The sequence below is a fragment of the Hetaerina americana genome, unplaced genomic scaffold (genome assembly GCF_022747635.1).
Source record: "Hetaerina americana unplaced genomic scaffold, ioHetAmer1.1.p SCAF_6, whole genome shotgun sequence".
NCBI lineage: Eukaryota > Metazoa > Arthropoda > Insecta > Odonata > Calopterygidae > Hetaerina > Hetaerina americana.
The window spans coordinates 76,477,991-76,505,166 of record NW_027287205.1 but is presented as its reverse complement, the minus strand read 5'-3'; the positions used below and the strand labels follow the sequence as shown (position 1 = coordinate 76,505,166).

The window sequence follows — 27,176 nt, the reverse complement described above, 5'->3', positions numbered from 1 at the left end:
GTATCGAGAAACGGACTCGAAACAGCGCAGTGGGAGTTGCAGCTGTTTGTTTTTCCTTCCCCTCCCCCCACACTCCTTTCCTCTGTTCCCGTCGTTACCGCTGCTGGCGCGATATTCTGCAGTTTATGAGCGCATGGGTGTTGTGTGTGAGTCGGGACGGGGAGGGGGGGGGAGGAGGCGGCAGGTTTGAGGGGGTGGGGTAGGTTGGGAGGGCAAGGAAAAGGGTGGGGAAGTCTGAAGCAATCGAGGGAACGCAGCTCCGCTCTTGTTTCGAGAGTGCGGTCGGGTGGCTCTAAGGAAAGGGTGTTTTCTAAGGCGGAAGGAAGAGCCGGGGCAGGATAAAAAAAGGAGGGTTGACGAAAAATAAGAGGAAAAACCGTGTGGGAAGGGTGGGTAGAGGGGGTAGGAGTTAACTTTTGCTGCCATCTAAAGTTCATTACCCCTCGTCTGGTGGAGGGGAGTGGTGGAGGCGTGGGAGGGTGGGGAGATTTAGAGGAGGGAAAGGGGAGGAAGGAGATTGGTTGTTTGGACTGGGTGGGGTCTGAGAGCGAACAGTGTGCATGCATGCCTCCCCACGATCGATGATGGCGATGGGCGGAGAGGGGAGATGGCGGTGGGGAAAACTTTAACGAATTTCAGCCCCGGGGTGACGCGGTCCCCCTCGCGCGCCCGGGATATTACGGAAACTGAGCTCTCGCGTGTTTTTATTTGGGGAAGTGAGGCCCTGAAGGAGTGCGGGCACGCTTCAATTCCTCAATCCGCCCACGCTACCCACCCCACCTCCCCGTCCAACACTTTCCCCCCACCCCCGAAGACCTCCCCTCTTTCCTTCCCCTCAGCTCATCTCCTCGCACCGCGGCCTTCTTTCGATGCCACAACCCTGGAACAACGGCGGCGAGTGCTAGATCGACTCTTAAATTTCGATCGGTTGACAGTTGGAGCAGGTGGAAGGAGAGGACGCAGGGGCAAGGTGGATTGGAAATGGGTTTAAAATACGAGGAAACATAATCAGGAAAAATAATACAAACAATGACAACCAAAATAAGCAACGGTTTGATACATTTAATAAAATAAATGGAAGATTTCAATCAAACTTTTTGAAAGTTTGATCAGTGTCAATTAAGAATACTGGAATTTTTTTGAGGCACACCATCCCCCATCGGCAAAAAATTCACCTCGAAATACAGAACTGAAAATAATTACAGCCCTAAATATCAAAAAATTTTTATCATACCAAAGAAAGCACATGAAATACTTATAGGCCTGCGGCTGAAGTGTAGTTGACTTTGTTAAATACTACACAATACGCCCTACTTTGTTCTATCTGCGTATGATAGAAATCGAAGGATTCTGATTTATTGCCAACTAGTTCAATGTGCCCGTGAAAACTTAAATACAGATTCTTATGCGATATGAGACGCGGGATTACTAATGCTCACTTTGTGTTTCAGCCTTATTTGGTTATTTAAAAAACATTCTAAAACAATCAATTGATGTAGGAAGTTAATTGGAAAAGAAATATTTGAAGTCTTTGTAAATTACCAAATAATTAGAGAAAATATTACTCTATAACTCATGAATCCCCTTACATTATATGATGGTCAAACACTAAAAGTTTAAGAAAATAAAAAATACTACCTTTATTTGCCAAATCTTTCTCACAAAGAATCAATAACTTCCTTTACGATTAACAGACAGTTTTAGTACCACGAAAAGTAAATGACATCATGTTTTTCATTGGCTAATGGAAAAGCTACTTCACTGTGTTTTAATATGTAAAAATGTTTGTTAATGTTGGAGTTAAGAATTCCCAGTAGAATACCTAGTGACATTCTTGGAGGATATATGTCACTTGCTACTACATTATTCCGTCTATTGATATTTTATAAGAACGACAATCACCATTTATTTATTTCATCAGTAAATATTATAAAATTAAGTTGTAAAATTAAAAATTTTATAACAAAATGTTTCTTCTTCCAATTATGGATATTGCTCTAAGTTTAATACATCTATTTGGGTAGGCATAATCCGGATAACTAATTCCAATACGGAATAATGAAAGGAATATACCTGACCTACTGTAATCCAGCGATTTACATATCCGAAGACCGGATTACAACGTATATCAAGAGAATAGCATTTGATGACTACAGTACGCCTTTTTGTATTGTGCATAATAATGGTGAAGAAAGCCACAATAAAATTAGATGTTCCAATGATAGTGTGTTACTGAGATTACTTCCAAAGGTAAAGATTATTTTAAGCGATAAGGGTTCTGAACTCTTAGTGATTGTATGACTTGAAGGGCATTTACTGAATCGGTCTCAATCACCTCTCTTCTTATGGACAACTGGATGCATTAATTAATAATTGTGGGTACCCTTGACAGACATATTTGCCTAAAAAATAAAAATAACTACTCTTGTACACGGTTATTTTTGGTTAACGTATCCAAACATTCAACAGAAATGAATGAAATGCTACAGTTAATTAAAATATTCAATTTAAAATGAGATATTTGCACAAACAGTAAAATTTAATCTTTCATTCAAAGGATGAATTTCTAAATTTAGTTTGACGGGATTTTACGTGTGACACCACATCATTCCATGAGAGAATTTAGATATTTTCTGAAATATTTATAGATTTCATTTTCAAAAGAAAGAAATGAGAAAAAGTTATCATGAAAATGCTGGCAAAGAGTTAAGAAAATGTGAGAGAATAAAAGCAGAACAAGAACAGAGGACAAGGGGTGTATGAAATAAAGGAAGGGCAAAAAAAATACGAACTAATAATATGATTTAGCCACGAAAAAACTGATATTGACTGTCCAAGTCTCAGTGAAGCATATACAATTGAGAAGGGTTAGAAAATTGATAAAACTTCCCTGTTCGCAAAAGAATGGGACGCGTTGAATTAAAATTTCAAGCCGGACAAGGCAGTGCTTATACGTACTTTCATGTAAACACAAATTTTTTCAAGAACTTCTTTAAAATCCAAAGTCCAAATATATTTCAAAATGAGTCGTCACTTTCAACGGGTCAATTAATAAATAAGGTCATTTAAAGTCAACTGATGATCCAGAGTTAGAACGCATCATACTAATATTTTTATATTGATTGAAACCAATTATGAATTATCTTATTTAAATCTTAACCATGCTTTAAGAATAATTGTTTAATTTTAATTTGTGATTTTTATAGGATCTTTCGGAAGTTGTAAATTCCTAATTTGCTTAAATAGTTCAACAATAATTACAAAATATTAATCATTCAAAGGTATATTTGAATTTGGATATGTTACCAAAGACTAGAAACTTAATATCTACAAGCGGGCTCCAAATCTGAAACAGGAATCACGGGGGATAACTTAAGCCGACTTATCAGTTGCCTTCCTACTAGATCTCAATTCAACCCTCGGGCGGAAATTACGAACTCTAAAAACGGGTCGGGAAACACATTTACCCAGAGAAACCGGACAGTCATGACTACCATGAAGAGAGGACGGTATTGCGATCGGGGAGCGACTGCACTCTCGTTATGACATTACGGAAAATAAGATTCGATGAGAAGGGAGAAGATGATAAAGCCTCATTTTTTAGGACCAGGAAGCACCCAAATGATCATAAAAAGAAAAAAAAGAGAGACAATTCATTCCTGCTGTCCATCCAATCTAATGCCATAATCTTGCTTCGATTAAATCGTTCGGAACGAAGGTGTTAAATGAGTTAAAAGAGCGGCGGAGGTCGCTTTGATGTCCTGGGCCAAGGGATGGGTTGGGTAGAGTTTGGAAAAGAGAAAGTGGAGTGCGTTAAGGGGATGGGGAGGAGAGAGGATTGCGGCGTGGAGGCAGAGGTCGTGAAGAGGATGGTAATGGCGGGTGGATGGCCATAGCGAGCGGCCGTAAAAAAGGGAAGGGGAACCCGTAGAGAACTTGAGATAAACGGAACGGAAAGGGACAATGAGATGGAGAGAAGGGGGGGTGTGGAAGGCGGCGAGGAGTGAATGGGAAGGAAGGGAGAGGATATGTTGGGGAGGGAGGGAAGCTGGAGTAGTGGATGGACATAAAACGAATGCTCGTCAATTCGAGCCCTCGATAATCAGAAATATTGCTCATTCCCGTTCCGGGGAAAAAAAACTGGAGCATTCAGATTTAACTTAACAACTTTTATACGGTCATTGGTTTGGGGGGGGGACGTGTTTGAATGGTTGGCTATGATCTGCTTGACGATGAAGAATTTACGAGTGTTTCCAAGCCGAGAGCAATAGGATGGGATGGACTGAAAGCCACCGTCCATCGCACAGCTTTTCATCACTGTATCTATCAAGCATACGTATGCAAAAATAAGACCGTTGGAAGCCAAAAATTTAGACTTCGCTAATTTTTGCTAGATTTCTGATCAAATTTGATAGTTTTTGTCTTCATGGGAAGAGGAATAATTGAATGAATTATTATTTGGTAAGCAACCGGTTTTGCCTTCACGTATCTGGAAAGATAAAATTGTTCCGATTCCAAGAACAAAATGGTTCAACTCTTAAATGTAAAAAATATAAAGCATTTCGTGAATTAATCTTGAAACTACAATAAAAAATTAAAGCAGATCAATTCCTCAAATCCATAAATTTTGGAGACATATTTATATAGTGTGTCAAATGGTTAAATTTTTCTGACAGAAACGCCAATTGGATAGTTATTAGATGAATCAGAAGGACGTTAGGTTTGGAACTGGTATATCTGCCCGCACATAAAATGATGCCAATAGGGTCAAAGGCTTTATTGCATGTATATATGTGCGCTAATATTCAGACCCTTTAGTGAATACGTGGAAGTATTTAATAGCCACAGTAAAAATGAATTCAGTAATTTTCCACAATTTTATTGACCAGTGGCGAGATGCTGTACTACAGCCTATTCATCTGTGAAGTAACATTCGTTTCCGGTTGCTATCGTATATATATAAGGGATGAAAAGGAGGGTCAGGGTCAGAAAAGTGTGGGATATAGAGGTGTGGGAGGGAGGGGAGGGGTTTTACATGGTCCTCTCTCTCATACCTTTCTTCCCCTTTCCACCTTCCCACCCCTAACCTCCCCGCCTGATTTATTTAGCTTAAAGCTTTGCAAGTTAATGAACCACTGTGGAATGATACGCATTGCATCGCTATTCAATAAGACTGCGTAAAATTACTCGGCTCATTTTTACAATTGATGTGCGAGCTGCTAAGTACCAAAGATTCAGTAATTCTTGACAAAACCACCTGAGAGACAGAAAATTACAAGGGAACAAGGTTGGCAGACAATTAATGAGGGAATATATCCTATATTTTTATTCACACATTCAAAAATGCGTGAATTAAAATAGGAAATGCTTTCTGGCCTAATATGTTGGAAGTTATCCATCACGGGAATGAAAATAACTTGGTGGTATACCCAGTACATTTATATTGAGACAACCAAGGTTTTTAAGTAGCAGTAGTATTTGGGGGAGGCGACCGACAGCTAAGGTCATTTTCCCCATCCCTGATAGATGGGAAAGGATTAAGGGTGGAGAGCAACCCGACGTCGGCATTTGCATATTCTTAACGAAAGGCTCCAAGAGGTCCGCACCTTAACATCTCAACCGACGGATGGCGCACTCACTAAAAGTGCTATCCACGAAGCACCTCAAAGCAGGGATCGGGATACCACTGTAAAATATCTGTCGCCTCCAGGATTAGAACCCGGGCCCTCTCGGTGGGAACCAGTACGCTAGCCACCGCACCGCCACGATTCCCTAATCAATATAACAGGGGTTTCACTAAATAACTTTGCAGTTTCCACATAAAATAATTGATTTATTTTCAACAAGTTTCGCTACACTGTAGCATCTTCAGGAACGTAAAAAAAAAATTTTTTTGTACGTTTCTGAAGATGCTACAGTATAGCGAAACTAGTTGAAAATAAATCAATTATTTTATGTGGAAACTGCAAAGTTATTTAGTGAAACCCCTGTTCGCAATGGATTTCCACAAAGTCTCGGCCTCAACCATCAATCACATCTAATCAATATACTTGCTTTGTTGTGGCATTCCTAAATATGCAATCAAAATGGCGGTTTTGTTTTTTGCATTACTATAGCCTTCCTTTATTTTTCACAATTTTTTCACCAGAGCCTAGCCTGAGGGAATTTAATCTATTCAAAAGTTCAATAATGTATGGTCGCATTTGTGCTACGCAGAAAGAGAAGAAAAATGGACAAGTGAGGGAATAATGAACACGACCAAATGCTGGATCAATATTTAGTCCGACGAATAATCCTCTCTTGAATTCTTTTGATGCTGAATGACTCTGACCATCTACCTTATTGACATCACTACTATAGAAGGTTTTACGAGAAAAAAGAGCATAAGGAATACGGTAGGCATGGAACTACGGGTTGGGAGACACACAGCGCCGTCATAATCCCAGGGGACTCTATCTAGGAGACAACGGATGGTGTGCCCCCCTCATCAAAAACAAAACCTAGTCAATGGGAAAAAAGTTGGCTTGAACATATCAGCTCTTCATTTCAAGAAAATCTTAATCGCTACGCCATAATCACCGTTGGTGCACTAGTGGTGACAACGTTTAATTAGGATGCTGGTCACGGTTGCGGATCACAGGGCTCTTATCACGCCATTACGCAGCGGATTCCTATCATGGTGCTCCGCAGGGCGGTTTGTTTTAATTAAAAGTCGGCATTTTTACACCCAATCTTCCTTGGGAGCAATGGGAGGGGTGATTAAAGGGTGAGGGAGGGAGAGTGGGAGGGACGGAAGTGGGGTGGGCGATGCGCCGAGACGACGGAGGACGGGCAGAAAAGGATTACGCGGACGGAATGACGAATGAGAGAAAAACACTGAAACGGGGATTGGCGGTTAAAGAGGTGGGAGTGGGACGTAAAAGGGGGGAGGTGGGGGTGTTCCTTTCCCCCCCTTTAGGGGGTAGAGGATGGGCACTGGTTTTACTGATGCCAATACGCCCCTCTCCCTTTCAACCACCCGCCCTCCAACCCCATCACTTTACGGGAGAGGGCGGCTCGATTAATCAGCAGCCTTTGACATCATTCTCTGCAACACACACACCCCTCTCTCTGCCTCCTATCTACTCTGAGCGCTGCGGCTCTTATCTTCTGTCCTGCTTACCTCCTCGTACTGGCCCCGAAACACCAACCACACAGACACTTCTACGCATATATATAGACAATTATGTATGTACACATTGCATAGTTAGAGATATATATATATATATATATATATATATATATATATAGATAGATAGATAGATAGATATATATATATATATATATATATATATATATATATATATATATATATATATGTATGTATGTGTGTGTGTGTGTGTTTCTCAAGTCATATATGCATGTACATAAAAATGTGCACACAAATGGATATGGAATCTCACCCATGTAAACACAACTTATTCATGGAAATGCATATGCACATACATGATTATGAAATCTCATCCATGTAAACATTGCTTATTCATGAAAATGCATATGCACACCCACTGTCTCTCCCGTTGCTCCGGCAACCCGTCATTCGCCTTCTTACCACAAAGGAGAGCTGCGAAACGTGACTGGGACCAGTCGAAAAGTTAAAAATAAAAGACTTCCCACTTTACGTTTTTTATCTTTCACTCCCACACTACATAAAATTGTATACGTGTTTATAATCAATAATCTTGCGGTCATCCATGCCTCGACCCTGAGATCATTTAAGTAGTAACTGGGCGCAATTCCGCGTCAGAAGTAGATGTGCTTCTCAGAGAGACAGTCCAACCCTTCCGAAATATTTTTGCATTTTCAATGTGAAGGAAATTGATGATCGGGAGTGATGATGCAAAAAAAACATTCAGCAAGAATGCCGTCAAGTGGATTGGTGTTTCCTACGGCTATGGAATCTGTTCTTGAGGAAAGTAGATGAGTGTAGTCCAGCATGGAAACGGATAGAAATAATGACCCAGAAGGAAAAAAAGAGGCAAATATGAACAAAATATAAGGACGAAATGAAATTGTTCTGGGAAATCCGTGGAAAAAGGAAAAGATGAAATGAGGTTTATGTAATGTTTGCAAATCTGAATGAAGGTAGTGTATTTGTAAGGTGAATAAGAGAGGGTAAAAGATTAAGTTCTGGATGAGAGTTAAAGGATAGCTGAATGAGAAGTGGCAGAGGGTGAATACTTCACAGCCGCAAGTGTTTATATTTGCCGAAGCCCATTTCCTATCTAGGACGAGTTGTAGTTTTAAGAATTCGTCCGCAGCCATATTGCGATTTTTGTATTTCACATAATAATACTTGACGGGCACCTCTCTTCTGCCGGATGATAGTCAGTCTGAGGGGTTAACATGCTCAAGGCCTAGTTTAGTTCGACTTCTTTGACTCATACGTTTATATCCACGAGGAGTATAAATATAAATAAATATATATATATATATATATACACACACACACTAGTATTATCAATATACCGTTTAAATAACGTTTTGAACGGACACGGACTGTATTTTATTTTCAAATAAATTTTTAAACGATTTGCTAGCAACATTTCATTTGATCGAAAAATGTATGAAATTTGGTATAATAAATAACTCTTACGGCAGCATTTTTGTTTTATTCAACATTTCGGTCGATAATATATATTTCCAGAAAATATAAATTTCCGTGGTGATTTATCTCGGATATATTTACTCCTGCGGATATTGTAGGATTGATACATAGCCTGGTTAAATAATTCACCACCTTTTTTCTCGAGGTACTTAGAAGCGAACTGTACTTCCTAAAATGGCAGGAAAAAAAATTGGTCAAATATTAACGAGATCTATCTAACATTAGGTCTCTGAGATTGCAAGCTATTTCACAGTTTCGGCTACTTATCTCACATTGATTTTTAGGATGATACGTATCCATATATAGCCCTAAGTGTTTAAATCAGTCATTGTCAGACGACAAGGAAGAGGAAAGATAATTAATATCAAAATAAATTGCAATATGGCATCCACTTTCATGTGCTCATAAAATAATAACAACAAATAGAATTTCATCCTGTGCACTCTTTTTTATTATTATATAATATGTTGCAATGCTCAAGCATCATAATCATTTACATAAATTCATATTGGTCCATACCTGGTGGTGGCGATCAAGCACTCAAACGATTTGCAATGTGATGAAACAAAAATTCAGAGAACGCAATCAATTCGGTTTATTAATTTTATCTCCATGACGCTCATCTACGATGTCACACCAAACAGAACACTCATAATTGCTATGCAATACATACGTTCACATCCTATGTACGCATTCATTGGCGGCTCAACTTGGTAACATGGTAGAGTAAGGTCGTGGGACATTGCAGTCAAAATATCGAAATACCGCAGAACACTAAAACCCTACCCGCGTCAACTCCTTTCGCGGCACCTACTCTGATTCTCAGACGCCAAGTTTCCAGAGCCGCACGGCGGAGCGGGGCGGGGTCTCCACGAGCCCTCCCCTCCTCCTCCTCCTTCCCTCTCACCCCTTCAACTTGAAAACCTCCTTCCGTTCCCTCGAACCGCTGCCGTCGCTATCATCATCATCATCTTCGCATCGCGGTCCCGAAAAAACACACACACACACACACATGCATACAAAAAGGAGGCGAGGTGAAAAAAAGAGGGGTTTAAAACGTAATTTGTGTCATCGACCCATTTCTAGAATTAAAAGTGGGCCATGGATTTGTTTATCCGGCGGTCGCCTCCCCACCTCGACCAACCATTCGTCGCCTCTCAACCGGGTGACAGATGATGTACGAATACGAGGCTTGCAAAAAATCATCAAGTACGCGGGAGGGAAAGAAAGATGGGAAGGGATCAAAGTCTCTTCGCTGGCTGAAAGTACATATATGTTATTTCGGAGGAAGTAAATGAAACAGCATCCACTACCATGTTGAATTACCGCCGTTATCATTCCAAAACGATACTGAATTGCGAGCTATGCGACGGCTGTCAGAGAATCGACGTGAAATATGAGTTTCTAGGATTATTTGGTTATCTGAACAACAGAAATCCAATAAAAGAAAATTGAGCTCCCAAAAATTAGAGGTTGAGATTTTTTCAGCATAAGTAATGCCTTGTTTAACTTAAATTAACTATGATAAAGGATACTTTTGGGTTACAGGGTAGCTTAAGTTGTAGGGTAGCTCCTAAGTGTGTAAGGCAAATATATTTGTTTAAAAATCCTACCGACTTTTTGACCAATCTTATTTGGACAGGATTATATGTGTGTAATCGATTGTAATCGTAAAACAATCGATAACTCATATATAATCTCGTTTTAGTTTGATTCAAAAAATAGCAGTAGCATCAAAAACCAGAATATTTCTTAGGCTACACGAGGCTAAACTACGGATTTCAGGGATAAATATTTGAAAATATTTTTGATCAACCATGTAGTATACTGTTTTGTTAATTAGACAAACCCATATGCTATATTAAATTGGCAATATTGAAGTTTTGAGCTTTAAGTTTATTATTAGATTCATAATAATTTTTTAATTAAAAAATAGGAATGTGCTACTTTCATAGCGACCTATATACAGAACACAATACTCAAAACTTTTAGTCATTAATTTCTCTAGTTTGGATGCGGAAAAAAGGTAAATAAATATAAAATAAGTAAAAGAGTAATAATTAAACAGTTTGAGATCCTCAATAACCGTGTGTCGAGACGGGAATCTCTTCGTCGAAATAATCAATACGCAATAATTATGGGAAAGCAAAGAAGAATTTTAGGGAAAAAATAAATATTAATAACGCCGATGTGGAAAAAAATCACCTAGTAATTGAAGATACAGACACACCGTCATCATCCAATTAAAAAAATTCACTCGTACTGAAAATAGTAAAAAATTCACCTCTTCGTTATTTCGAAATTGATTTTACCGTCGCTTTGGCAGGGGATGGCTCCCTCCGGGAAGTTGTTTTATTCCGATACATTTCCGCACACTCTGGGTTGTTATGCGAAGTTTTCCCTCCCTTAATGAAATAATAATGAAAAGGCCGAAAAGGAAACGAGAGGAATGAGGAGGTGTGAGACTCGGAGCGAACGGAGGAGGGAGAGTGAGAGAGCGGGAATGAGTGAGTGGAGAGGGGAAGAAAAAACAATTCACCCCACAGAATGTAACGGAGAATATTTTGCCACGAGGTAAAATATTCTCCAGCTTTTTCAGCCAAATTTCTCTTATAATTTGAAACAGAATATTAACATGAAAGTTCGAATAGGCAATGCCTTCCTCAGCTTCGACCCATCAGACCGTCTTCTTGAAGGCCACTCCTCTAATTTCCCAGTAAAATATTAACATAGTCAGATTTCTATGAGTGGAATGGGGTTTATAAGGTACACTTTGATGCCATTTGGCAGGAATAATTGAGAATTTAATGCGACCTATGATCCTAAAAAAAACCAACTAGCCTAACTAGGCTAGACCAATAATGAATTTAGATATTTTGCACAGTTAATGCATAAAAAATGATCGGTATCCCTTGATGCTGATGGTGGATGGCATGGCAAAAGTCACAACTAATGAATTTTGAGGTAATAACTGCGCACTGAGTAATGCAAGTTAGATAGATAGATAGAGGTCTTTATTTGGGCGAAATTGAGACCAAATGGTCCCTTCTTCCATTTAAGTGGAACCAAATGGAAGAGAAGACAATTAGTAATTGCCATCCCTGAGATTAAAAATAAACAAAGGCAATTACTAATTAGCAGAAAATATTTTTGCGAAGTTAAAGTCAGCTCACCCGTGCTCAATTAAAAAAATATTATTTCAATCATTACAGTAAGGGAATTGGTTATTACCGGTTTAATCATAAATAAATATTCCCCTAAGAAAGGCCGTTCCGTTTCCAATAATTCTATCCACGTTGAAAACCACGCCCTACCCCGAATTCCCCCTTCCACCAGCAGCTTTCTTTCCCGATGATGCTTAGAGGACTAATGAATTGAGAGTTTTTGAATGGTGGGTTTTTCTCGGCAAAAATTCCATTTTTTACCTCCTCCAGGCGCGCGAAGAGAGGCTGGGCCGGGAGTACGTGGGGGGGGGAGCAAGAATTGAAGGGAGGTCGTGGATGTCATGGAAGCAAATATCGACTGGTGCTCGAATCAACGAGCCAATCAATCAATCACTGCCAACCAAAAAGTGGAAGGGAGAGAGATGAGGGTGGGAAGGAGAGGACGGTTTGGATCAGGGGTTGGATGGAGGGGAGGGAAAGAGAGCTTGGGATGGAGGAAGATCACAGCACGATAAACGCAGTTGCCCGCGGACGAAATTTTTATTTTTCCAGAACGCCTATAAACATCCAAAGCCACATGGTGCCCCGCGAACCCTCCTCTCACGTCCGTATACACACAAACGCACCAACGCACTCGTGGACAAACACACAAGTGACCGGTCAGGTCCCGGGAGATTCCAGGCCGCCGCTACCACCCACCTCTGCTAACAAGCTCCCTATCCCGTCCATCTATCACCTTCGCCCACTTCCTGCGGCCCCCTCACCCACCTCCCAACGTCGCCCACCACGCCCACATCCATCACTTCGACCCCTTCCGATCACCGCCCAACTCCCGCCATATTTTACGGCCCCGCCAGCCTAAACCTCCCTAATTATTACAATTAACCCTCCTCCATCCTGCAGTCTCTCAAAACGCCTCGCGGAACATCCCCCATCCCGTGCCCTTTATAAACTCTCCCCTCGGTACTATAATAGGTCAAAATCTTCGCATCAAGCTTTGACCACGGTATCATCCGTTTTTTACACGGTGACACCTGGAAAAGGGTCAGGATTGCCAGTTATACTTACTTTTCCCTTTTTTTAAGCGAACAAATTCTTTAGTTATGGGCTTGTGAAAATTATCTTATTGATCACTATTTAATAAGACTCTCAGTTTACGTTCAAACATCAGTGACTATCTACATTACATTTTTGACCGCATAAATCCTTCTCTCTTAATGATGGGTGATGTAAATGAGTTATATTACATAAAAATATCACCTCAGGTTCAAAATCACTCAGTAAACGAGGATAACATTAATATAAAGTTCCCTAAGTGAGAATTCTATCATCATCATCATTGGTCGTTCAATCCAACAATTGGCTGACTGCAGCCCTCCATCCTATCTGATGCTAATTGGTTTACTTTCTGGTATTTGTTGCAATGTACTTTCTTCTTACTTTGTCACATGTATCTATCCCTTTGCCTTCCTCTTGGGCCTTTCCCTCTGTTTTCCTTCTATTATATTCTTCACGAATCCATTGTGCCTTAGGGTGTGGCCAATCTATCTGGTTCTTCTTTTCTCCATGGTGTTCCATAAGGTCCGTTCTTCGTCTATTCTTCCGTATACTTCTTCATTTCTTATTTTATCCGTTCATATGATCTTAAGCATCCTCCTCCAGCACCAGGTTTCGAAGGCTTCTAGTCTTTTCTGGTCTACTTTTCCGATGATCCATGCTTCTGATCCATAAAGTGACACGCTCCATACGAATGTTTTCACGTGTTGTTTCATCGCCTTTGATTCTATCTTCTTTGAACACAGCAGTTGTCTTTTCATTGTCAATGATCTCTTAGCTTCATGACTGTAGCATTTCTTTCGTCCCATGTCATGGTACTTCCGAGATAGGTGAAGGAATCCACTTGATCTAATTTTTGTCCTTTGAGTGTGACTGCTGTATTCCGCTTCACTCTACCAAACACTAGGATTTTAATCTTCGTCTAGTTTATGTTCATGTTGTATCTTTGTAGAACTTGGTCCAATACGTTCAGTGGCCTTTGAAGATCCTCCTGGTTTTTTACTATCATGGCAGTATCGTTGGCGAAGCGTAGCATGTTTATCTCTTCTCCACTGGTCCTAATTCCGTTTAATCCGATACCTTGCGGCTTGCGGGTCTTATTGCCTTCGCAACTCCTTCGTCGATGTTGTTCAAAGAGGGTGTTAGTTAAACCATATTCTTCTCATTGCAGAGCTCGACTAGTCTCTCTCCTTGGGCGTTTTGTTTTCCCAGACCGAAATTTCCGACGCTTCGTCCTTCTTTTCATTTTCCTACGACTGCGTTCAAGTCTCCAATTATGTTAGATATCCGACCCTTTCACCTGCCCGAAGACTTCTTCCACTTGCTCCTACACTTCTTCTATTTCTTCTTCTGTATGGCTAAACAAGTAGATGGCATGTATACTTGAACGGATGCCGTGTCCGTGGACTTTCCTTCCAGTTTCACCATCAGAATTATGTCGTTGCACGGCAATATTGCCTTTACTCTTTTGTCCCCATTATTTTTTCAGTATGATGCCAACGCTTGCGATCCTCCGGTCGTTTCCTGAGCATATACTTCCGATACTTCCATATCCGTCGCTCCAGTAGTCGTTTGCTCCCGTCCACCTGATCTCGCTAACTCCCAGGACGTCTATACCCAGCCTCTCCAAGTCTATCTTGGCGTACTCCAGCTTTCCACTAACTCCTAAGGATCTTACATTCCATGTCCCCATCCTCCTGCATCTGTCTTTCCTGACCGATGTACCCTTCCCAGTAGTCCTCACCCGGAGATCCGATTGAGGGACTATTTTAACCCCAGAATATTTTACCGTGAAGGATGCCAGGTGGAGTGCAGGGCCGCATTCACACAAGTTCAAGGCTGCATATTCTCGGGAGACTAATGCGGTGGTTTCCCGTTGCCTTCCGCATTCACAGTACTTCGGCCGTTTCTGTGAACTTCATACTCGCTCAAGGTGGCCTCGCCCTCCCTCTGTGCAAGGAGAAGTCGTCTGTGGCTGTTGATGCCTGACCGATCTCGTTGATCTGGTACATCTGAGAGAAAGCAGCTCTCTCTGCTTGAGCAGAGCGAGCAGAGAGAGCTGCTTTCTCTCGGTAGTGATGTCGTTTTTTTTGTGTTGTGTATAAAAGTTTGCAACCGCTGGTAAATATTATCTGATAAAATAGCCAGGAGCTATCTTCTCGAACATTTTACCCTCGGTATGAGAGTCGAACACGCTTCCATTGGTCCACTCCTCCTGTAGTTTCTCAATAATGCCCATAAAACGAAGGATTTTTTTACATTATTTTTAGGAATAATAATTATAACAAATAGTATATTGAAAATATGTATATTTCTGGAGTGCCAACGGCTCCGTAGGCTGATTTCCGTGTTTTCCAGTTTCAAACTATAAAGCTAAAAGATGCCTAAGGGGATGAAAACAAATAATGATCAACAAAAAGAATTGGTTTTATTTCTACAATCCAAGAAGTTCATCTAGTGTTAACCATTAATATAGAATTATGCTCGAGTGGCTTATCCTTGGTACATGAAATGCCATTCCAATTTAAAATAGGCATAGCATTGAGAACACACATGCTGAACCGTAATTTGAATTGTTTATATTTAAAATTTTGTTGTATGGCATCCTTCTCACATACTGAAAGCATGGTCAGAATTTTTTTCTCGAATGTGAATCAAATTCCAGATTCCTTTGGAAAATATAAAAACATAGAATGCGTTAGAGAAATTTGGTAGCCTACTAAATCGTTAGTATTGGCAATAGCCTATCGGATAAGGATACGCATTTGACGTACCCTGGGACTACACACCACTTCACTCCTAATCCCAAAAAAAACATAACAGAAAGTGTCCTTGAATCCCAACCAATTAGTTCAATCATATTCAATAAATCAATTATTTACCTCTGCATACTTTCTACCTTCCTTAATTCCATCCAAAAAGTTCCTTCTTTTCCTTTCTCTTCCTCGCGCTCTCAGAATTCTATCTCTATTACCGTCTTCCCCACCCCATTGCTGCTCAGTATCTCCTCCATTTCTTTGCTTCGAATTTTTCCGTATCTCTTCCTCAACAGTGCCTCGAAATTCATCCCTTGTTTTCTATTGCGTTCAATTTTGTATTCTTCACTCCCTTATCTCAAAATCCTCCAGTCTATCCTCTCCCAGCGACGACGTTTCCGAGCAATAAACAACTGTGCTCCGAAGTAAAATTTTTCCTTGTCTTTTCTTTATATCCTTATGTAAGACGCCTTTAATCTACTATCGCCTATTTTCAAACCATTCTTAAAATGTTTCCTCCCCTGATGGTCCCCGGGATATAAAAGAATATTAGATGGAAGATAGAATTAATACATTTACCGCGTATTATACTAGTCCCAAAATCCAAGAAACATACAAACACTAAAGCAATCCTTTTTATAAAGTCACTACTCTGCCTACTTACTCCCAAAATACTTTCTAAATATTTATACCAATTACTATTTATATTTTATAAATAAACTATTTTACCGGTTAGAATTTTTGTCCCAAACTTTAATGTTTAACTTAAGCTTCCTAATTATTGAGATTCTCATTCTCTTTTTCATGATTTATTCTCATCCTTTTGCCTATCCCAATAACTCTGCACTACGTACGGCGTTGATTGTTCCCCTTTTCATTACTGGCTAACTGATCATCCGTAAATCTAATTTCCTACCTCTTTTCACTCCAGTCTTTCTCTTGCCTCGCTTGGCATTTCTGCATAATATTTGAGATGAACAGGTGATATTGGACACCACGGTCTTACTCTCGTGCCCAACACTACCCATACCGATTCTCCATTGTCTATTCGCTCCTACGCAGTTTGAAATATTCACAGCTTCCGGATAAGTCGCCTACTCTTTCCGTTTACTCTTATCTTCTGTCAAATGTATGTTAATTTCCCCCAGTTTCCTCAATAAACGGCCTTCCCGAAATCCACGAAGAATACAAATACATCCTGGTATGTACTCTGGTACTGGTATGTTCCTTTCTACTAGTGACCTCTTTATTCCTATCGGTCACGGATACCAATTCCTTTTTTAAATCCAAAATGTTTTCACTTTAGTAGTCATTTTCTCTCCTCTCCTTTGGTTCATGGTCCTAAGTAATACCTTTACCGCGAATTAAAGCAAACCTATTGTCATTCCCAGTCGTTACACAGTTCTGCTTTCCCTTTTTTGGGATTGGTATCATTAGTGATTTAAAAATGTTTTCCGCTTCATTCATCCCTCATTAACGTCTAAATTCTTTGTTTCCTAAATTTTATACGTTTTTCCGTAATTTAATCTCTACCCAAAAGCTCTTTGAATTCATTTCGACTTTTTTCTATTTTACAGTCAAATATTACTTGTCCCAAGCTATCCTAATCGATATAATATTCTCTAAATATCTATAATCACTGGAGTTTAATACTTACTAAATAGATCCTCTATAAATAATTTTAATCTTTTTAGAAACCCTTCAGTTTCGAATAATATTTTTCTCGGTGTATTTCTAATGATAAAAAAGATTTTCCTTCCATTAATCCTGACAGTTCTTTCACCTACCTGCAATAGCGCACCCATTTCATTCTGTCTCCGTTAAGTCTCCGTTTACTCTGATGGCTCTTCCCGCCATGTTTCATTTTCCTTATTAGGTTCTCGCTTATCGCCTGAATTATTGAGTTTATCACGATATTGAAAGTATACATATTGGCAGGGAGCGTCTACCTTAAGCTCATTTCCTCGTGGTAAAATTCCTGTCTTTTAAGGGTACAGTAAATGAAATTTTCCCAAGTGAAGCATGCAATTTGTGTAGGATCTAATTAATTTGAAATTGTACACTAATAATGGAATGAGATGAGCTCTATATGGGAATAAACCTGGAATAGTATTTTGTAAAGTAGGTGTTTGGTAGCCAAGTACATTAACTATAATTCCTTTCATTAATGATCGAAAGCAATCATCAAATCGTCTAACAGGACAATAAGAGAAAAACAGCCCCGAAACGGGAAGTCTTTTAGCAGCGTTAAGGTCGGTCTAAGGACATTAGTGGAGGAAAAACGGAGGAGTACCTTTGGGGACAAAAAAATAAATAGGACGGTCTCTTGCCATTACTAGTCTACTTCAAAAGGTACTCGGAACGTTGAAAAAAATGTTGAACGTTGGTTGAAAAAAAACAGCCAAGTGAGTAAGTTCTCGGAGAAGACAGAGGACGGTGGCTGAGGAAGGGGGGCGAATGAGGTTGGAGGTAACGGAAGAAAGCCCTAGAAAAGAGCAATGAATCGGAAGGTTAGGTAGGAAGGAGTAAGATAAATAGGAAGGAATAGGAAGGACAGGAAGCAAAAATGAATAGGGTGTTGTGAAATGTATGATAAAATGTGGACCATGGAAATGTTACACAGAAATAGTTTTAAAAATACCTTCATCTTCCTTCACAAAATTCTTAAGTTTAGTGTAAACATAGTTTTCGGAAGCCATCCTTTTAATGTAAAAATCCTAACTCATAACTCAAATAACCATCCGCCATTGAGGCTTTTGGACTTGACTAATTTTGTTTCACCGTAAATTTATTCTTAAAAAATTAATGGTACGATATTCATCAATTAGCTTACAAAATAAACAAGCGACCGTTATTCAAATACGACCGGCTTGCTTATGTGCAACCATTCTGGCTCTCACACTCTGTGCTACCAATTGATTTAATCTGGGATAATAATTCAATCGCCGTAGAAATAGCAGAGAAATCGGAGCACTAGTTAATCTTCATTCAAGACATAGTGTTTATTACTTTGCCAGTAAAATATGCCATTGTAAAGTACAAATGTACACGTATAAACATCTGAAGAGAATTGGTCGTTTCGTTTTAGAACGTGGATGGAAAGCGCCGGGAAGCTATTGATTGATCGAAGAAAGCAACTCCTAAGCGCCTAGGTGGCCCGCTGAACCATCTTCGTTAGGAATATGAGTGAACTAATCTGTGAACCAGTTGGGGCAGGATAATGTTTGCTGACCCGCGAATGATTTGCGCATTGGGGATCTATTCAAATGGGGATGGTTAACGACGATGACTAACACTGCTAGGGAGAACTGGTCAGCAGTTCAACTTAGGTCGCATTCGGTTTCATTACGTTTAAATGAGGATGGGCCGTATCAAGTTTACCTTCGCTACTTCTGGTCTTCAGATGTTTCTCTTCAATGTACCAATGACAGCTGATTGATTATTTAGTAGGAATAAAATGGACTTAACAAAGTTTAAGCTAAAATTTATAAAATTTATAAATAACTATAGTAAAAGTCATGTAAAAAAATGAAAAGATAAATTATCCCGAGAAAATTTATCGATGGCTGTAATTATGGTATAATCATTGCAAAAGCTGGATCAGCAAAAAAATGCAATAAATAAGTGCTATGCACGCGAACAAAAATAATTTTTCTTTCTGAATGCTAGTCACTTACTGAAGGATCACTTTTGGGTCTCTGGTTCTCAGAAAGCTTTGAAAAAAATTACTCAGCTCTGAAATAAAAATCCTAACCAATGTGTTAATTATTAAAGCCACACCGAAATCTGAGCGAGAGTGGATTTTCAAACTTAATTGCTTCTCAGACAATTGGGTTGTTGACAAGTGGAATTCATTCGAAATGAAGTCAAAACAATTTATCTCCAGTCAGATTAAAGTAGATTTTGTGATAAAAATTCAAACAAATTACCAAAATACACGTTAGAGTTTGTTGAACTCAAAATAAAAAAATATAATGCGACTTGGGACGGAAGTCGAAAATCGTTTTTACGAAAGCGGCATGGAAAATTGCTCAAATGGCAACAACTCGATTCTCAATCTTCGGCTGCCAAAAATACGTAACTCCTAATTTGAAAAATGTGATAGAGCAATCCAGATTTGATGCGTGATGAAGGGTGTTATTTAAAAAGTTTGTCACTACAAATAAATTTCCACATGGGCGGAATCAACTTCCGAGCAGGCATACAAATTTAGGTAAGCTAGTAAACACAATGCTTGATGAATGAATCATTGTAAAGAATGATCATGCTGGTATTTTTTCTCGATAAATAGCAAAAAATAAAATGTTTGAGTAACAAAGAGAGAGAACCTTAATGAATTTCAATTATTTTCCAAACTATACTCTAGTTGCATTCAATATTAGATCCGAAAATGATTCAGAAATTAAATCAACGCGAAAGATTACATGAGTTTTCAATTTGGAATTCAGTGATGCAGGAATATACGTAATAACGAGTTTCTAGTATATTACTATTATTTTTGCTCAACAGCTTAGTTTAAACCAACTAAATTACTGATTTTAATTACGTAATTAAGATAAAATAAAAAAAGTGTTTTCATTGGAAAAATATTGTATTTTCCTAATCGGTTGAAATAGAAAACAGCATTTAATGCTGCAATTTTATTTTTTACGTGAAGCTGAAAATGTGGTAGTAGTTTTCCACTGACCCATGGACTGGCTTTATTAATAATTACTTTTTATATCAAATCAATTGCTTATGATAGCTCTTTTACGCAAATGTTTTTATCTATAAATGCGCTTACAATTTTGTATCAATTTTTTGACACTGCTACGTGTAAAATGATTGTGCAGCAAATACTACCTGCCAAATTGCAGATATTGCTACAAGTAATATTAAGGATTTAGTTATTTAACTGGATATTAATGAAAATAGTTTGATGGTCTGTTTGCCACCCTTCGAGAAAAATGTTGAGCTGGAAACTGAAATCCAGTGATGAGGTATACCCTATAATTAGGAGTATTAAAGGTTTTGGTAATTAATTCCGGCGAGTTAGTGGAAACTCTCCTCTTAAGGTATTCCTGCGCTGGTAAATAACAATGATAGAAAAGCTACACTGAAATTTTATCAACGAATTCTACAATAACCTATCTAAGAATTATACCCTATATTTATATGCGAACGTAACATTTGATTATATTCAACAATGTGGAACTGTGCAGAGCGATTATGCTTTTTTTCCATTGTGAAAGATTAAGAGCCAGCATCCATTCGAGAATTCATGGAATGACACTGCATATCGAAAAACCGCCTGTAATAGATATGGAGGATCGCGCAATTAAATTTAGGTAAGGGAACATGCACATAGAATTATGTCCGAAAAAGATGAATAGACGCCAAATCATCCACGGAAACTCGAAAATATTCCAAGCAATTGATATTATAAAAGTTATTAAAAGTAATATACATATATTTCCCTGAAATAATTTTACAATGTGATAAATATTAATAATAAAACGTCTTTATTGGGGTGAAATTGGGAGTAGATTGTCAAGTCTTCTACCTAGCCCCATGGCGCTAATATGCATACTCGTAAATACTTCAACAATCATTACAAAAGATACTGTTTTCAGTGATTATAGGAAATTAAGAAACAAAACAAATTAAATTAATAATAATAAATAAAGTAAATGCTAAATTGGGGAAATGACTAGGTGTGAAAAGATTGCAAATTGATTTTCTTGACGAAAAAATCCACTGAAATAAAACACCCACACAAGAAGGCGGGGTATGAAAATCCTGCAGATATTCCTGAGATATGACTATTGCGATAAATTAATAAATGGAAAGGGTGATAAACATCATGAGAACACGAAGAAAAACTATATATAACATTGAAAATAAATTACTAAAAATGTATAAAAAATTTCAAGTAAATAAATAAAATTAAAATAACTATATTAAATAATAAGAATAATAAAGTGCATAAATAGAAAAATGAAATCAATTTGGAAGAAATTACTACAGCAAATATAATATTAAGATAAAAGATTAAAAATGGAAGATCTACAAAAAGTACTAAAGGTAAAATACAGGTAAGTGAAATGTGGAAACATAATAGGGCAACGAGGCATAGCCAGGCTATCTCTTCTCCATATTTTTTAGCCGCAATGTAAGGCTGCCGTATGACCTAATACATTAGAAATTGCTTTCACGATTAAAGATCAATGCAGCTCTCCCATGCACATGGCCCCATTTATTCTATCACAATTTATGACAATGTGCTTCGCAGAACAGGGATCAATATTTTACTCAATTCTATTTTCTAAGAAGGAGATTTTATTTCATTTGATTCACGTATCAGCCGGCCCAAATTTCAGGCACCTCATACAGAGCTTTTAAACCAACTAGTTCTAAATCACACTTAAAAATGCAGTAACTAATTTACAAAAATGTTAGCACAGAGAACTGGAGGTAACCAAAAGCGTAATAGAAATAAAAATACGTACAGAGAACAATATCTCCTGAAACAGGAAACCTAAGATGAAGAATGAGTGTTTGGATTCATCGTAAAGAGAAATACTTCGAAATTGAGAGGTCAAACGAATGAATTTCATGCCAAAAATGTTTTTCCCGTGCCCTTCAACACTGTAATGATAAGCAAGAGAAGGATATAGTTTCTTATTGAAGTCGAAATTATTATTTTATCAAAATATTCTGTGAAAACTTTCCGTTACACTATATTTAGTGCATTACGACAGCCCTTCCATAGGTTTCGCCCAAAGCCAGCTTCGGTTTCACCCTAAACATTGAGTCCTATCTGATTTTAATATTAGCGTAGGTTTATATTTTAATTAGTGAAAAAATTTAACACTACATTTCATTCCTTATTTATCTATACTTCGATAAATTTGAAAAACGCAACGTAAATGCCTTTTGTGTTCCAACGAAACCGTTGGATGAGAGGAACTGGAGACGTCCCAAACGGGTAGTTACTTCAGTCGCTGTCACGACGCAACTGATCGATAGATGGCCAAATATGATGGCCAAAAAAGTTCAACAATTAAAATACGTGGAACTTCCTGACTAAAATTATTTATTCAGATAAAATATTAAAATTATACGGATTTGACATTATTCCTGAAAAATAGCTGAAAGAAGCTCAAATAATCAGAAACTTTTTCATGCCTGTACTATGACGAACAATTTGACCATCAATGGCTGAACAATGATGATTGAGGAAAAAGCTTGGATATTCACACCACCAAGAGACTCCCTTGAAGCAACATTGCTGGTCTGTGTGGAGCTACGTCTTAGCTCCAGTCGGGTTGTTCACAGCTTGGAAGCCATCGAACCCCGTCGAAAGGCCTCGCCTGGCCGTCATCAGCTGGGAAAGGGGAAACGCGCAGGGGAAGAAGGAGCCCAAAAGGGAGAGAGAAGGAAAGAAGGAAGAGAAGACACGAAAAAAGACGGGTCCGTTACGGGAGCTCCACGTCAACGGTCAATAGAAGATCAGGTGACCGGAAGGAAGATGATGATGACCGCTTGTCTGGTTTGATAGGGGAGGAAGAGAGAAAGAAAATGGCAGGAGCATGGGGAGGATGAGGAGGAGGAGGGGGAGGAATTGGCGCCCGGTAACACATGAGAGAATTCGAGGTATGAAAAACCGTTCCCTCCCAAAAAAAAGAGATCGGAAGGGAAAAAAGGAAATAAAACGAAACCATTCAAGTCCTTTTGTCCGCGCGCCACCCACGATACCACATCCTTCCCCGGACTCAATGGGGAGAGGTGGAGGAAGGGGGATGGGGGAACGGTGCGGTGGAAAGGGTGGTGGGGTGAAATTGCGGGCGGAACTCGGAACCGTGGACAGGTAATTACCCGAGTATTGACTTTTCGGAGGAGTTTTGCGGCCCTTATACCGTTCGGCCCTCATCACCAGGGTTACCCTCCCTCCCTGTCCGCACCCTCCATTTCCACATTCCCCAGCCCCCCACACGCCACCCCCCGGGTCTTCCCTCCCGACGACGCCTCCCTCGCCCCACTCCGTGCCATCGCTCCTCCCGCCGCCCTAGCCCCCATTCTCGCCTAATTCCTCCGCTTATGCCCCCACGTTCACCAGGCGAGTCGCACGGGTTCCTTGGTTTTTTTCCATCTCCATCTCGCAAGTGCTACCAGAAAATGGACACTGGGAGCGGGTGGCGTATTCAGCATCTCGCTAGTGATAACCTACATGTTCAGCCGTTTCGCACTGAGTAGAGTTTGGTGACGTAATGCAGGGAGAAGGGTAACCGAGAAATCTGCAACTAAAAATGAAATCAGGAACACTTAATGCCAGTTTTCATTTTGCTGATTATGCTTTGCATTTCAGACACATCCAATGAAATATCTACGGCACCATACTGTATTTTGGTTACCAGCCATTATTTTTTTTCGCTGTTTTCCAATAAGAACTCTTTGGGTTTACGCGTTAATTTTTTATGAGAGCATCAACTTATCTCGGTGTTGCAAACGTTTTGCTTTTCCCTCACTACTCAAGGTGTCTTCGAAAAAAATGTAGGAAACTATCTGTAACTAGATGCATGGTGACGTAATACCTCTTCCAATATCGTGTTAAGATAATTAAAATTTATACTTCTAAAGTGAGATGACCTTTCTGGGACAGGGAGAGGACTTTGGAAAATTTGATGAACTATCAAAATTTTATTATCGTGGATTATGTGCTTCATAGGATAATCGTTTATAAAACGTGGATTCGCCTGTTCATTAAATCGACTTCGAAGCATTGCCTGATTTAACAATTCAAAGATTGGCCCTGAACGAGAATTGAATCATATGACAAACATTTTGCTACATATCACAATCTAGATTTTAGCATTCCTTCACCCCCCATTTATAATCTTCCATTTCTCTTTTTAATGCTGTATTTAATACCTTCACTGCCAGTTTGAGGTGAGGGAAATGGAAACTATTTATATATATATATAAATAAATATATATATATATATATATATATATATATATATATATATATATATATATATACATATATACATACATACATACATATATAAAAATGTATATACACACACATGAGTGTATATATACACACATGTATATGTATATGCATATATATATATGCATAGTAGTAGTTTTGAGGGGAGGTGACCGACAGCTAAGGTCATTTGCGCCATAGGGGATGGACAGGAAAGGATGAAGGGTGGAGAGAAACCCGGCGTCGGCATTAGCCTACTCTTTACGAAAGGCGCCAAGGGGTCCGCAGTTTAACGTCCCATCCGACGGACGGCGTACTCCCTCAAAGTGCCCTCCACAAAGCACCTCAAGTAGGGATCGAGATACCTCTGAAAAATATTCAACACCGCCGGGATTTGAACCCGCGCCCTCAGGGTGGGAAGCCAGTACGTTAGCCCCCGCACCATTTCGATCCCCCATATATATATGCATATATATATAATTATGCATATATATATATATATATATATATATTCCTAGGGAAAGAGATACGCTTACAAGTGATATTTATACCTACTTTCTTATCATGAAAACTATTGTTTATTATGCTACCCAATTCTTAAAAGATGTAAAAATATTTGCCTCTAACTTAAAAAGATAAGCAGGAAATCAAAATTATTCTTATTATTAAAAGGTGACTGTCTGTAATTATTGAAAAAGTTGAAAAAATAAGAATGAAGAAATAACGATAAATATCTACTCATTTTTATAGTTCTCAATGCTACAAAACGCTTGGTATGAAGTGGAAATCTGGCGCGCTTCTCATTTTACTATCTTCACACTCCTAAGGTTTAGCTTGAGCTGTAAGATTCTTCCAGTGTGTTATTACCGCGTCAGCTTTGTTACGGCCCGGAAAATACTGCAAATACAGCCTGTCTTCTCCCGGCCGAGATGTTAAATGCCTTCACCCCGAGCGTTTTATGGCAACAGCAGGCAAATCCTCCAGCCTCTTTTCACCTCCTCCTCGCCCCGGTTCCCGCTTAGGTTAAATGGCCTTCTTAAATGGCTCCTAAGATCACATGGGCCGCACGCATATAGCAATGACTCCCACTATCGGAAGCCCGTTTAAGGTTCCCGAAACCGTGTCGAAAATAGGAGGATACGGAGAGAGGGATTCTTTTGCGCCAAAGTGCAATCTGGGAAGAACGAACTCGCTGATATCCGCTGATGAAATGTGGAGACGACGATCTTCGGACCAGCCTCCGAGGGAAATGCCTCCTCCCCCAAACATCTTCTCTTCAGTGGGCCGTCCCTGAAAGAAAAGAAATGCCCTCATTCCCCTTGGCCACTTTTTTTCCCGCCATCTCTCTCTTCTTGTCTTTCTCTTTCTCCATCCCACCCCCTCTTCTTTCCCTTCACCCACCATCACGCCCACCCTCCGTCTCGACGTGCGCCCCTCACCTCCACCCCCCGCGTTCCGCCTCCCCCAATCGCCTCCAATCTCGCTGTCCCCACATTTTTGCCCCAGATAGCATCCTTCCTCATTCCTGAGAAATTCTCTCCTTTCCTTCTGCCCGCCTCTCCTCTCCCTCTCCCGCCCTACGAGCCCGCCCTTCCGCCCCCTGAAGTAACTCCTACCTTCTCCTTTTTCTTATCGCCTTGGCCTTCTTCGTCGTCTCTGCCCACCCCAAACGCCCTCACGCAGTTACCCAACCCCCTACTTCCCCGCGCGGGAAAAAAATAAAATGGGATGGGGAGGAATTCAGGATTGGATGGCGGAGGGGGAGATAAGGGGAAAAGTGAAGAAATTCATCGCGGTGACCGAATCGACCGATCAGAAAGTCTTTCGACGACGCGGTGTGGCCAGTGGAGATATTGATTGCCAATCGTATTAGTGAGACGGTGGTATGATTAATATAAAAAAGGTCTCCCTTTCATCGAAAAAAAAAACATCCCACCAAGTTCGTGATTTGATTTCTTTGGATTTGGGGATAATTTGAAGGAGGACAACAACTGAACACAACTTCAAATATAGCGGGTTATTTAATTTGTTCTGCATCATAAAACCTTCGGATAAACAATTTCCCAGGATAGGTAAAAGGTGGGCGTCAAGTTAGTCAGCCCTAAGTGAGGTACCTTGGAAAATGATACTATTATAAATTAATTTAATTACTTATTTCAAAGCTTGATTCACAAAAATACATGCTATCATCCAGAGCATGTCATCAATATTACCAAATTACACTTGATATTTTATACTGCACAAATGAAAACTAGTCCGTAGTGATGAAATAATTCACACGCATCTGATTTCTTGCTCTAGGTATCACATATAACCAAATCACTGATCGATGAAACTGTAAAAATGTTGCTAGTTATTCAATCATATATTGTTGTTAGTAATGAATTTCTTCAATATAAAAAAGTATACATAAATAGATAAACAATTCTCACATTTAAACTGAAAAAATGATATGGTAAATGAGATATTCTTTCACTATAGTGTAATTTAGGTCCAAATAATAAAGTAGAGATGATTAAATCTAACCTTCACTACATTCTTTTTTTAGTAGGAATATGCCTTTAGTTCATCCATCATGAAAA

At 39.3% G+C, this 27,176-nt stretch overlaps 1 protein-coding gene across 1 annotated transcript in view; it reads right to left on the bottom strand.

The window, feature by feature from the left end:
• LOC139695469 (matrix-remodeling-associated protein 5-like) overlaps nucleotides 1-14,560 on the bottom strand; it is a 98,327-nt gene extending 83,767 nt beyond the window's left edge. Inside the window, exon 1 of the mRNA XM_071594254.1 lies at nucleotides 14,485-14,560. Within this exon, the coding sequence (XP_071450355.1) occupies nucleotides 14,485-14,560 (76 nt within the window). The remainder of the gene's footprint in view (nucleotides 1-14,484) is intronic.
• Between the last annotated feature and the right edge of the window lie 12,616 nt (nucleotides 14,561-27,176).